Source organism: Rhopalosiphum maidis, chromosome 1 (genome assembly GCF_003676215.2).
Source record: "Rhopalosiphum maidis isolate BTI-1 chromosome 1, ASM367621v3, whole genome shotgun sequence".
In the NCBI taxonomy this organism is placed as follows: domain Eukaryota; kingdom Metazoa; phylum Arthropoda; class Insecta; order Hemiptera; family Aphididae; genus Rhopalosiphum; species Rhopalosiphum maidis.
In genome coordinates this window covers 28,682,383-28,697,740 of record NC_040877.1, presented here as the reverse complement: position 1 = coordinate 28,697,740, position 15,358 = coordinate 28,682,383, and the positions used below count along the sequence as shown (strand labels likewise).

Below are 15,358 nucleotides of genomic sequence, written 5' to 3'. Positions count from 1 at the left end.
AAGTGGTGATTATTATGACTATTATGTATATGATATACCATCTGGTATCTATCTAATACTTAAACTATTATTATTTTTTTTTTTATTTTGCGTGAATCGATAAGTTCATGTTATATTCATTGGTTATTATGATGAGGGTTGTTTTAATAAAGATGGTTCGAATCAATATTTATTTATTTTTTTATTTTTATTTATTCTTCAAGAAGATAATGGAAGAATATGTTATTATATTTTATTTTTGAGTTGATTATAATTGCTTAAATCAATTTAATTAAATTAATAATGCACACAAGAGTATATTATGTTTATAGAAGATTGCATACCCAATATTTAATTAATACTTCTTTACGAAATATTCCAGTTTAAATTATGTAAATTCACTTTGTATGAAATGTTTATAAATGCAATACCTATGCTATAAATTAATTATAATATAAAAACAAGTTAATAAACAATTTAAAAAATATTCTTGAAAATAAAAATACATAGCATTACAAGAAAATAAAGATTAAAAAAAAAAATAAAAATCAAGTTTAAAACTGCAATTATAGCATTAAATATTAGAAATAAAAAAACTTTAACATAGTTAAACAAATTTATAATATAAACGTAATAAATACTTGTATGAATATTGAATGTAAATAGATACATTAAATTTAGAACTATCATAAATTTAAACGTCTAGTTTTTTGACAAAATGATTCTCCCAATTTAGACACTTAACGTTTCATGTGAAAAATTCGATTATTAAAAATTGTTAGATGAATGAATTTGACGTTTTGACATGCGTGAATTTGGGAACGATGGTGGACAAACAGCATAAATGACGTGTGTTTATTTTTAGTTACAAATTCACAATATATTATATTATACTCGTTGTTGTATAATGCGCAAAGTGCCAAAGTTTATTACTAGATATATTTAATATATCCATTTAAATAATAGTGTTATTTTTTTGTTTTTTTTTTATTTGACTACATACTTGTATACTCAAGCCTAAACGGTTCGAAAAATGTTTAAAGAAAAAACAAATTAGTGTCTTGTTTGTCCCATCGGCCTTGGCTGAATCGCCGTTGAATATTATTTTAAGAACATTAAAAACGTCCGCGACGATTGGCAACGGATCAATATATATGCGGCCACGTTGAAGCCAATCGCCGATGGACATATATTATGTATAATGTATATAATAGGTACATATATATTTATTATTATTCAAATTTTTGTTGAAGATTTTTTGAACGTTCATTGCTTATGTATAGTATATTGTATATAATGTTCATTCGTTTGATTTTGAACGTTTTTTTCTTCGAATGTTTTACGTTTTTCTCGAAAGTGATATAATACCGTTGGCGACATGCATAAACACTATACTTGCACGTGATATGCGTGCGTGCATATAGTGAAGGTGAAGGTGTTGGCTTCTTGTGGTGGCCGGGAGTAGAGAGGTATGCTATAATCGAGTTGAGATAGGAGTATATAATATGCGCGACTGACAGATGACGGTTGTCGTTCAATTTAATTTAAATTATTGTGCCTTATGTTTATAAATCATAATGGTCTTATAATCTATTTATACCAAATTTCTAACTATATAGAATAAGGTAATATAGCTATATGTGTTCTATAGAGGTAGCTAGTTTTGTCAATATTTTAAAAGTTTAATTACTGATTTCCATTAATAGTTGGGCAAGTCTTAAAGTTTTTATGGAAAGCATCCTTCATATAGGAGTACGGACGTGATAATATACGAGAAGTGAGGATAAATATGGTGGGTTACTTTTTATTAGGTATAAATATTTTAAAATTACAATGCTATTATAATATATTGATAGCGGTATAAATATATAGAAAGGACAGGTATATCATCATTTACTATGGTGCTAACTAAACGAAACGCACTGCAACAACAAACGAAAACAGTCTATTACATGTGTACAATATATTATACTATGTATATATGTAATATTATTGCGATTTATGTCATTATATTAGTTCGACCTTCAGTCGTGATACGAACAATAGCCGTAATAACGATGCCAAACATCCTGGTTAGGGCTGAACGGTTCTATTCTAAAGTGTATATATATATATATATATATATATCCATCGACACTGTGCGAATATGTAGGTTAGGCCGTTTTAACCGGAGCCAACGCTGCGTGCGACCTTATGCTGCAGTGTTGCTCTTCAAGTTATGTCATATATTACACTCATATACGATATACCTATTATTATTATTGCGTTTACTTATTGTCGTATATGTTGTATGTATATACGTATCATGATATAATTTACCTAGTACAATAATATCAATTATCTGCAATTATATATATATATATATATATATAAACGTTTGTGTGCGTGCGCGCGTAATCGTAATGCGCACGTAGGTATATTGTGCCCAGTAGTCGGATGTTAATTAGTTGTTAGGTTAGCCTGTACGGACTGCGGATATTATTCAGTATAGGTATACACGCGTAACGGTGTGCAGTGTTGCAAACAAATGTGTAAATTTGAGTCCGATCAGTATAGTGTTTATAAATATTTTATATCTAAGCTACGTATATGGTCGTGTAAAACCCTGTATGATGGAAAATTTGTCATACTCCTGCAGTGACGTATAGCAAACCATTTCAGTTGATGAAGTACTGCTGATGCACTCGTTGAATAATCGTATCGATTGACCTGTTACGTTTAATTTGGTAATTATATTAACACATAATAATGAATTTATGTCAACTTTGTCTAATGTCAAAATATATACGTAACGTATAGGAGATATGTGAGATATATTATATATAGTTACGTACTGTTACAGAGGATGTCTATGTCGGGTTATGTGTATATAGCCATTTAAAAGTAGGTATTGTAATGTAGGCACATTTATAATAATTATAAATATAATATATTAATATAAATACAACTAAAATATACGAATACGATACACTTATAGTTTCAGCGATATTATTTTCTAGCCGAATGCGGCGCCAAGTTCTTGGAGTAATAAAATATTCGTCCGCTTATTCCATGATGACGACCTTTGCACAAATATGAGTACACTCACAAATCGGTCATATGTTTCTAGGTCAATGAGTTATAACTTTAAGCCGTTCTGCCGGCGTCACAGATATATATACTAAACTAGATAGCCGACTATGTACTTGGCTATGCAACCAAATATGAATCCTGCCGCCATATGCAGTTTGGTCAATGTTTACAAATTTATGTTATCAATTATCATGATAACACTAATAAATAAAATAGACCAAATGCCACAAAACTTCAAATTTTAATCTTTAACGTTTTGTTAATCCATTCAGCCGTCGTCTCGTGTTTTTTTTTTTTAGAGAATTTGAATTTTATATAATATTATATATTAGAATATTTTTATACTTAAATATATACTTTTTTGATTCATTCACATTATGGTCTTCCACATTTCACAAATTTACGTTACTGAATAATAGTACTTGAATATTATGAAATATTAGTATTAGAAAAAAAAGCGCCTATTGCCCTTTTATCATTACGCATTTTACATTATTTATTATTTTATTGCATTAAAATAGCTAAATTTTTAATTTCTAACGATTTTAGATTAATTCTATATTAGCACTCGTTTCGTTTCAGTTACTATCACTTTATCACACACCATTATATTGATAGTAGATTGTAAACATTGCCCAACCTGTTCATGGCGGCTGACTTCATTTATTGAATTAGTCGGGTATCTAGCTTAGTATATATATCTGTGGCCGGCGTCGACACCACACCAATATATGTTATCTTTCTTTCATAGACCGTATGGCGCGTACATACCTACTACCTAGCAACGTTATATTGATGCTTCTGCAATATAGTTTTTCTTGTGTTCTGATATAATAACGAACTATAAGCTAAATTTACTAAATTTAGTTTATCTTACTTAAAAGTATGGCTAACGACTAAATATTATGTGAGTGCATACGACCACGGCGGTCACAGTGTCTGCGAGAGTTATAATGGTAATAATTATTGTGTTCCAATCGACACTGATGTACATATACATATATAGCATTATAATAGGTACTTATATATAAGTGTACCCTTTGGCCTCTATTGCTATCAATGTCTAAATGTTCACATAAAAATATAATTAAAATTTATCTCAACAATTTATAAATATATATTTATTGCAATTTTATCAATTGCGAAAACAATATATGTTGAGGATTAGGATGTAATAAACATGACGTATGATATAGGTCATAAAAAAGGCTATTCTGTGATATTAGAGCTTTTGTCTTGTTTAATTAAAATATGTTAATTTTAACAATACTTTAGCATTAAGTATAGTTTAAGCTTTACGTTGATCGTGCACCATACGTGGCGCAATTGTTGAACCCATTATAAATAACTTATGGCTATATAAAATATTAAGTACCTATATAATATATATATATAATTTTTGGATTCATTCAAAGGTAAAAAATTAATTTTTTTACTGATTTTTATTTACTCTAATAACAGAATGAACTTTTATTAGGATGGAATCAATTACTTAAAAAATATGATTAAATTCATAAATATTTTTTTAAATATTAAAATACATTTACAATAGTTACCTACTATAGTATATATTTTAGATTTACATTTATGTAAATATGTGACCGTCTGCCAATTAAAAATAACATATATTATATTACATACTATTTAGTATTGGTATATCGTAGTATCGTAGCATATAGATATTAATTTGGTATTTAAATATTATTTTCCAGAAATCGCGTCAAGATGCATATCGAGGTTAGCGTAGCGTTGAACTTTGTGATCTCGTACCTGTATAACAAATTACCTAGACGACGAGTAAACATATTTGGCGAAGAGCTGGAAAAGTGCCTGACGGAGAAATTCGCTGGCCACTGGTACCCGGAGAAACCGTACCGCGGTTCGGCATACCGGTGCATCAAAACGGGATCACCGATCGACCCGGTGTTCGAGAAGGCGTCCCGTGAGAGTGGTGTAGCCATACAGGACATCCTGGAGAATTTGCCGCAAGATCTGGCTGTGTGGGTGGACCCCGGCGAAGTCAGTTACCGCATCGGCGAGAAAGGAGCCGTTAAGATCTTGTATAATGAGAATAGTGGTGGCCTTCAGTTCGACACCCACGACGACCGGACTGCCGACAGAGAGGTAATGCGTGTTTGTATTATTTTAGGGTAGGACCCGTTTGGAAAAATTAAAAAATAAAACACAATCTGTTTATATATATTTTGGGAATCTATTCTGAGCTTATTTGTCACTTTGTTATACATTTAAATTCATGAGTTTTAAAATGATAATATTTTGAGTTTCGAATCATCAATATAGTCAATATAGATAACAAAATATTACCCACCGTTCGGGTATATAGCCTATATACTTATTATATAAGTAAGGTATAATCAAACATTTTAAAATATAATATTAATATGTTAGTCAGTAGGTTTAGCAAGGATATACACAGGCCGTCCTTTTATAAATAAAAATATTTTTTTATAATTTATTGATGCAGCAATATTTATTATAATTTAGTATCATTTGATGCAGTCGTGCGTTGCGGAGTTTATCTGGACGCGAGCTTAAATGGCGGATACATTTGCGCAAGGCACAACAATCGTACAGTTTGCCTATACACACTTTCATGTCATTACAGTGATATGACACCAAAATGCTCATATATGCCAGCTTATAAACGAAACAACAGAAAAGCACGATAAAACTTGTGATGTTTATAAATCTGTTTATATATTATGTAATATGTGTTGGTATAGTGACATAGTGCGTTCTACAGCACGTAATGCAATTATTTTACTAACATTTTCTTTAGATTTTCTAAACCTACTCCACATACTTTAATAATATGTATACATAATTATAATTTATAAATAAAGATTGTAGAGGTGTAGGAAACCGTTTAATATTCTTACAATCCTATACAAAGAACCCTGTAAATTACAAAGGTAACTGTGTGCATCTTACCTCCGAAGTGTCCGTAATCCTCGGGAAATAGGCTGCACGAGTCGTCAATCAGATTTTGTTCAAAACTATCATTTTTAACTACTTCACATACATTATATTATATTATAATACGTGAACGGCAACGCAAAAACAATTGGTTATAGAATATAGATGTCGGCATTTCGCTGCAGGAATTTCGTCGCACTATACAAACACAACACTGAGTATATACGCATTAGTGAGTTATTAACAAGAAAAACCAAATATTAAGTAATAATGCGAAAACGGTATAATAGAAAACGTAGTACGGACGATGAGTTGACGGCCGCGACGGCGATCTTTTCATAAAAGATTGACCAACTTTCAACGGAAAATATCATGGTTACGTATTTCTGGGCCATTCATCACGAGTATACCGCAAAATAATTTGATCAGTTATTACTTCTTCCACGTGCTTACCGTGGTTAATTTTACATAAACATTGCGGACCACTATTTATAAATCAACCAAGAAACCGATTTTTATTTTTAATTTGGTTGGTACAGGACAAAAGTTATATTTTGGTTTCTCTATCCGTTGACACTGCATATTTTTATTTTATAACATTTTTCAAATAAATGTAATTAGATAGGTACTATAAGTTTATTAAAAGATTGATTATTTTTTTTGTCGCACTACTCAAAATGTTATTCAAATGTATGGCATGTGAGCATATATTGTAGTACACGTAGCGATCCCGGTGTCACAATACAATAAAAATCTGTATTAGAATACTATCTGCATAGCCACAAACATCTTTCCTTAAAGACTAGAGTATGGGAGGCTAAATATTTAATATATTTTTTTTTTACAATGGAAAATAAAAGTTTGTAGGGGATTTGGTGGTTGGAATTATCGTAACGCATATCATATTTCAGCGTACGTTGCTAAATAATAAGCGAAAGTTTGAATATACTGTTCTAGTGCACGTGTCACGTAATATATATACTATACTATTATATTAAAAGCGTGCAGGCGAACAATGCGACAAAAGCTAAAACATTTAATCCCTTCGCCGCTCACATACAGGGTGATTTTTTTTAAGCGTAATCCACTTATTTCGTCATTCGACTCTGTGGTATTGAATATTATCATATTATATTATACAAATTCAAGTACCCACCTATATCTTATAATCTTAATATAATACTTATTATATTACATTACAATTTTACTAAAAAAAAAAAAAAATGTAACTATTGTTTTGTCGTAATAATCGTTTAATATCAAAATCACATATTTAACAAAAATTTAAAAATAACAATTGACTAAAAAATAAGCGCGCCTAATATTTAAAAATTCGTACTGCACCTATATATAATTTATATAATAGGTTTAATAAGTTTCTGTCGACTGGGTCATACATTTATAAGTTAAAGAATAAAGATATTCAAACTCGTTTTAAAAATGCCATTTAAATCCATAAAATCGATAAATCGTACCAGTTTTTTAGACTACAGTAATATTATTATTACTCTAGCTTCAGTGTAATTGTATACTAATTTGCGTTTGAATGTCTTACAGGTCGTCAAAACATTCAACCCCGAAGCACAGTGTTTCCGGCCAATCGACTCGGTAGCGTCCAGCTTAAGTTCTCTGAGTATTTCGCCACCGGACAAGTGCTCGGTCGGTTCACCGACGCTTGGTAGTGGTTCCAACAACTCGTCACCGACGCATCATAACCACCTTCACCACCAACAACAACACCATCCTCACCACCAGCAACAGCAAACACAGCTACAACAGCCACAGCACAATCCGCTGTTGTTCGGAAAATCGTGTGGTGGCGGTGGCGGTAGCAGCAGCAGCAGTAGTAGCAGCAGCAGTAGCAGCAGCAGCAGCAGCAGCACTGCAAGCAATGGAAAAAGTCAGCAAACGTCGCAGCAACAACAACAGCAGCAGCAGCAGCAGCCACGAAGCCCTAACGGTGGCGGACCGGCGGTTGCGGTCGCAGCTGGCGGTGCTTACGTGCCGTGCCGACAGCCATCTGTGCCGTTGACGTTCACTACCGCCTCGTTTGCACAGACCAAATTCGGCAGCACCAAACTCAAATCCAACAACAAGCGAGCTAACAGGTTTCTGATGACTGATTTCATAGAAAAGTAGGCGGAAACGTACCTACAATTTTGACCATGACGATGCATTATATGTGCCGTAATGAATTTTAATTAATGTGTTAACGGATCATGAGGGAGGTAGATGGGTGGATTGTACAACTGTGCTATTGGAAAAATACCCTGCACTACTGTTAACGATTTTACGAGTTTTAGTCAAAATTTGAATCATATAATTTTTATAATATTAGTATGTATATAATATAATAAATTATATAAATATACTCGTACGCATATATCCTATATGATAATATATACGTGCAAAAGGTAATACATAAAACAGGGTAGCTTTATTTATAATTTACATAACTATACACGATTTAGGTATATATTCAGTCATTATTATTCAAAATTGCTTTCCTTATTATCCATTGACATTGGACAACTTTGCCAAGTAAGATGTTCATGTAAGATATTGTTGAATTGGAAGATTACTTAGTAGAGATAAATTTGACATCAATATTATTTTGATATTTTTTGGTTAATAGACTAATAAGTTGGAATTATAAAAAACCTATAAAAACTAAAGCAAGCTTCAGCTACAAAACTCCTTTACTTACCTGCCTGTGTACTTTATAGATATTTTAAATTGAATCTTTTATACTATGCTTATTTTAATTTTAGATATTGAGTAGAGTGATGAATGTGAAAACTTGAAATTTATTGGAAACCAATCATTAAAACAAAAAAAAAAAAGAATATTTACCAACACTATAGTTTTTAACAAAATTAATTTTGTTTTATTTTGTAACAGAGGAAGGAATAATCGTAGGGACTCAAAGTTTTAACTCATTATTTATATTATCATCTTATAGACCTAATATATTTTTTTAAATATTTTACTTTTTTTGAGTTACTTATAAATATTTGAAATGTTTTGATATTTTAGTTTTGATTGATCGAATTATGGTTGTAATATTTGAGAATTGGAATATCCACGCACATATAATATTTACTTTCAGTCTGCGTAAATTATTATTAATTAAAACGATATTAGAAGGGTTAAAATAAGTGGTCGTACGTTAGTTAAAGAATTAGGTCTAGACTAGGTCATGAATGATTTAAAATATATGTGGTACATGCATATTATACATTTATCTTTGCACGCATACCAAAAACAATGGGTGATTCCGCGGTGGGTATCACCATGATATTATGGTAGGTATGTACATAGAGACATATCTTATGATGTATCTACATATATACAGTAGGCATGAATTTCTGGACAAGATTGATTTTATACCATCCATGTTACTATACCTACTATATGGTTATATATATATAAATAGCCAATAGGTATGAGTAGAGTTCACTGCAGGCAAGATATGCAATAAAACAATAATTGCACCCTTCTCTTATAAAAACTCGAAGCTATATTAAAATTAGAAAATTATTTATTGTCTTTAAGACTTAAGATCTCTTATTTGACTCGTCCTATAAATTCTTTATTAACGCGTATTTCCGAAGACAATTTTTGAAAATTATAAATATTGATATTTTTTTGAAGAAAACATTTTTGTTCGAGCAAATAAAATTGTACCCTTTGTTTCCTTTCTTGGATGCATGATGCATAGTATCATAATATTATTATACCCTGTATATACCCCGTGTGTACATTTATGCCTGTATAGTTACGTTTTTCTGTTTGTAACATCCTATATATATACACGCGCTTGTTGCATGTAATTAATTATGCGCATATTGGTTGTTGCAGTCGATTGGGCACGCGAATTATCGTGGTATGCATATACACATTTAATACTGTCTCACTCTCTCTCTCCTCTCACTCACTCTCTTCTTTTACATAGAGGTCATTCTGTTAGTGTGTATTGTGAAACGACGTCATAGCGCAGTGGTGGGCCTATATTTCAGATTATATTATACATATATACTTTCAGATGCATGAGTGTATACAACATTATTATGTGTATAATACATATGTACTAGACGTCTATACGTGCTAAGTTACGCGCCTGCAAAAGGTGTCAAACGAATGGTACCTATTATAACAAACGCGCATACCCAATTGTGACAGATGTCCTCAAAAGCTTGCGGAATATATTTTGGTTGTTTTTTCGGTTATTGAACCGTCAATCTGTGACATCGACCGCGGCGCCTAGAAAACAATAATACACACCTGTTTATAATAATAATATGTTGTTTATAAGCATCGAAAGAACTGAGTATGTAATCCAGACTTGGGTCATAAACTATAAAAATATTCTCTTTTTTTTTATCATTACTTTTTACGTAAACCAAATAAAACAATCACAATCTCTGTGAAATAATTAAAGCATTCTAAAAATAAATCGATTGACTATCGCAATGAAAACAAATAATAATTACAATTTATAATTTATAGAATTTAAAGTTATTCTGATTTAAGCATCCTTAAATCAGTAGTTCATCATGGATTGGATCAATAGCAACTTTTTCTAATTAATATTATCATTATAATATAAATTAAAATAAGCAATAGGTATAGTCTTTCTGGACGTAATAATCGATAATAGCAGCCCATCCAATCATTCAAAGCGCCACTTTCACTTCTTAAAGAAATTATTGGCTAACCAATTAATGGTAACGATGATCACACCCACTGTATTATTCTTTAAGTATTTACAACGATTATACGGTAGCAGTAAACATTTTTCAAAAACGCGTAATGCGTATATAAATATACACAACAGGCGTATAGTCTACTTGCATGGCTACCTATAACCTACACCTATAGGCTATTATAATAATCGACTGACAACAAACATGTTCAAATATTTAATGGAGTTTGTCATCGTCGATTTTTTTGCTTATGAATTTTGGATTTAAAAACGCGCTGTTCGTCATATTTTCACGAGAGAAAGAGAGAGAAAATGTGTGTGTATGTGTGTGTGTGTGTGTGTGTGTGTGTGTGTGTGTGTGTGTGTGTGTGTGTGTGTGTGTGTGTGTGTGTGTGAAAGAGAGAGGAGAGGTGTAGAATCTACTTTATTATTTATTACATTTTATTTATCAATGAAAACGAAATCTTTTCTGGGCATGTGGATAAATATAAACAGCAAAAATCCGACAAATCAAAATTTAAAACAAAAATCAAGTAACTTTTGGTAAAGCTATTCTCGGGAATTTATTTTGGAGAATTTGTAATTTTTTAATTTTTGTTAAGGGAGTATGTAAGTACATAATATTATACGATATCGGTACATATAATGTTGTTGCATGCGTTTGTGGTAGGTACTATGAGTTATAACTAATATAGTGTAAAAAAATTGTTTCGCTGGAATTCAACAACTTAACTGACTTTCGTTTCGTTTTCCACAGGATGTCGCCGACCGAGTTTGCCAACTACATCAAGCAACGGGCGGCTATGCAGCAACAACAAATTGTGGTCGGTGGTGGTGGTCTGCAGCAACAACAGCAACGTCCGGTGTCACCGGTGCAGCAACACCACCGTGGCCAAAACGGCGACGCGGCTTCCAACTACTTTTTCCAGCAACAACAGTACAACAACAACCATCAAGGCGGCGGTAGTGCCGGTTACCAAAGGCCACGGCAGTCCAACGGTTATCATCGGAACAGCGGCAACATGATCACTGCGGATTATGCACCACCGCAATTGCAGTTTGCTAACGGCGGCTCAAGTGGTTGGCAGAACTTCGGCGGCGATTTTGGGCCACAGCACTTTGGTGGTTCACCCATGGGCCCGTTGTCACCAGCCAATTATGGAACGGGACAGCAAATGCAGTCCGCTGTGACTCCGATGCATCAGCAGCAGCAACAACAGCAACAGCAACAGCAGCAAAAGATGCAGGATAACTACAACGCCATGGGATTGGGATCGTCGACGTCGTCGTCGTACAGGTCCAGTCCTTTCCAACATTTGTTGGTGGCTAACTGATTTCAGTCGGCTTAGCTGACGAGAGACGGTTAAGAGCGCCCCCTTTCACCACCAAACCGCCACTACCCATGCCACCTAACGTGATCCATGCACCCTCTTGACCTAGATACATGGTTGAAGCCGACCCGCCCCATCCCCCTCTATCCGCCCACCTTGTTATCATTATTATTATTATTTTTTTTTTATATAATACCCTCTTTTAATACACTATATATTATATACATACATAAGTAAACCCTCTGGCGCGCCTTCTCTTTCTCCACCATTAAAGATAAGTAATGAAAGTTATTTATATTACATTTTTAGGTAGGTACATCCGTTATTATATTATATTATTTCCGTTTTTCCAAATCCTGTATTTTATTCACGTGGCTATGGCGAGCTGGTCTCATATCTATCTGTCATCATCATTTAAAACATAATCTATTTATAATATATATACTGCTATTACCTGTTGCCTTCTAAAATTAAAATTATCTCTATTGACAAAATTTTAAATAGTATATTAATATAGGTAATTAGGCCAATGCTCGAAAAATATTTCAACTTCTATAATACATATTCTACCATTCATGCAGATATATAAAAAAAAATGTTAGTTCTCTTTGGGAAAATAAAATAAAATATATAATAACACAAGAAATAAATACAATTTTAATAACATCAATATATATTATTATAATATGTGATTGATCACCCACAAGTATTATTATTAGTTTTTTTACACTATTTTCCTTTTCTTATTTTTGACTAAAACTTTTTAATATTTTTAAATTAACGCATATATAAATTTATTTTTTTTAAGCAATTTATGACTTATCGTACAGACTTAATGAGATGTTTTTTTTAACAAATAAAATATTTTTACCAATGAGAGGATTAGACCTTAATTTAAATAATAAAACGTACATTATATATAAACATATAATATAGTATATACCTAGAGTCCGATGATAATAATTAAAGATACTTTACGTCTAGGTTAATATTATACTTATTATATACACGTATACTATAAATAAATTTGAATATTTGATCAAACAATTGATTAATGATCCATTACATTAATGTATTATGTCAAATATGTGTTCTGTGAACATCAAATATTCAGTTCTAAATAGGTACACAAAATTATTAAATAATAATATTAAATTTAATTAATTAATTTTTCAAGTAAAAATATTTCTAAACATAGAATCTCCCTAACCTTTATACCGTTTACCTGATCTTTAGAAATCATCTTTTTTTTCTCTTCAAATTCCTTGCTCTTACATGTAATATTTAAAACCAAACAGGAACAATCTAATTGCAATAATTGTGAAATACATAGGTGTTTAATAATAATATAATAATTATAATCATAAATAATATTTGTAATATTGTAAATCGGCCTAGGAAATACGTAAAGTGAAAATTAAATATATTATTTAAAATGTCCTTTTGTAGAAATGTAGAAAATTTGTTATGACAATATTAAGAAAAATTTAAATTAAAAATTGTTATACTGGAAAATTTATCGATGGATCTCGCCAGTTATTAACTTGTACTTGCATTTTGCAACATAAATCGAGGTTTACTTAAAAAAAAAATCATTATAATTGTTTTTCATCATTATACCTATAGGTAAATATAATATTATCCAATTTAAAAAATTGCATGCGATTTTTTTTATTTTGAAGCTTTAAATTGAAAGTTTTATTTAGTAAATGTTTTATTATAATTTTTTAACTTATTTGGTATTTTTTTACTCTTTATATACATATTAAAGTTATATGAAATACTTGGGTTTTTTTTTAGAGTTAGATACTATTATTTTTAAGTAGCGAAATTATCGTTTTAGTAAGTTTTTCTTTTTTTTATTTAATTTTAATAATATAATATAATATAATATAATATATACCTACACATATATTATACATAGTAATAATAATAAATTTATAAACATATATATTTTTTTGTGATTACAATTTAAGCCGTAGGGCATTTTTTTCATATACTAAAAATGTAATGCATATATATATATATATATATATGTATGTATATAATATACGTATACCTATTTGCATATATTTATACATAATATGAAACGAAAAATTGTATTTTTTACTTTGCACTTTATTTTTTTTTTTTAATGAATATAATATATTATATATATGTCACACGAGGTTACCTATATATACCTTATACGTGTACCTAAGTATTGAATGTTTTGCTACTCGACCGAAATGTTTGTCTAACGTGTTATAATTATAATATAATATTAATTATTATTATACATTAGGTACCTGAGTATAGTAAATTGTATATTATTATTGTTTTCTCCAAAACATTTTTGTGTAAACGACGATCCCTACTTGTCGGTCACTTCGCTAATAAAACGAGTCAGTAGGTGTCTTTAATATCGAACCTATAGTTATAGTCCTATACCTCATATAATATATAAAATAAAACTTAGATTTAAGTATGCTTTGGTCCCATTGTCTTCCAACGTGAAATAGGTACCTCCTCCATAACAATCGTTAAATGTAACACGTTGATATATAGGTACCATCTTACCTATAATAGGATTATTGTATTTATATATTATGTCATTGTCTCGCATCTCCCATCCTTCAAAACAGAGAAATATAAATATAAAATTAAAAATAGATGTTATTTAAAAAAAGACTGTATTTTTTACGACGTAGAAACATAACCGTAATTTTAGTTGACCGAATTTCGTAGCGTATAAGAGACTCTGACCTCTCGTATTTTCTCTCCCCCAAAAAAATTCAAACACTCGTAAAGTGCGTCTGACAATTTTCCATTAAGTTTGTTCTCAATTTATTTGATACAATAGTACATACCTATTAAATATTATTTACAATTTCGACGATTTTTTCTTTACCTACCTACTTCATACTTGTTATACTATGAAACATAATATATTATACAATATATAACAGATTAACAGACAATCTAAAATAATAAAATATTGTTAACTATGTATTATAATTCAATATACACCTACATTGCCTTAAACATCTTATTATATGATGCCAATACAAATTAGCTACTTGTATAAATATTATACAATTAACATATTAACACTCGAATCAACCATTATCATTTTATCATCGTGATATTATATTAGTATGGCTATAACACATACCTATATGACAATTAGCGATGAAAATCGAAAAAATAAAATAACCACACGATACGATTAAAATCAATCGAAAATAATTTCTCTCCGGCCCTACATTTTCATCCGTTTATTATTTTCTCCGCGCGATTGTTCGAATACATAATATTATAACATACCCTCTCCTTCCCATTACGTACTTAATAT

The 15,358-nt window shown here is 30.7% G+C and overlaps 1 protein-coding gene across 3 annotated transcripts in view; it reads left to right on the top strand.

Moving 5' to 3' along the window:
* LOC113549312 (protein Tob1-like) overlaps nucleotides 1-12,561 on the top strand; it is a 41,159-nt gene extending 28,598 nt beyond the window's left edge. The window contains exons 1-4 of one of the 3 annotated variants that reach the window (XM_026950551.1): nucleotides 2,462-2,705; nucleotides 4,764-5,175; nucleotides 7,546-8,123; nucleotides 11,451-12,561. In XM_026950551.1, the coding sequence (XP_026806352.1) occupies nucleotides 4,777-5,175; nucleotides 7,546-8,123; nucleotides 11,451-12,027 (1,554 nt within the window). In that variant the 5' untranslated portion in view covers nucleotides 2,462-2,705; nucleotides 4,764-4,776 and the 3' untranslated portion in view covers nucleotides 12,028-12,561. Of the gene's footprint in view, nucleotides 1-2,461; nucleotides 2,706-4,763; nucleotides 5,176-7,545; nucleotides 8,124-11,450 lie in introns of those variants that run through there. The other 2 variants (XM_026950552.1, XM_026950550.1) reach the window with 2 other exon arrangements.
* The last annotated feature ends 2,797 nt before the right edge of the window (nucleotides 12,562-15,358 follow it).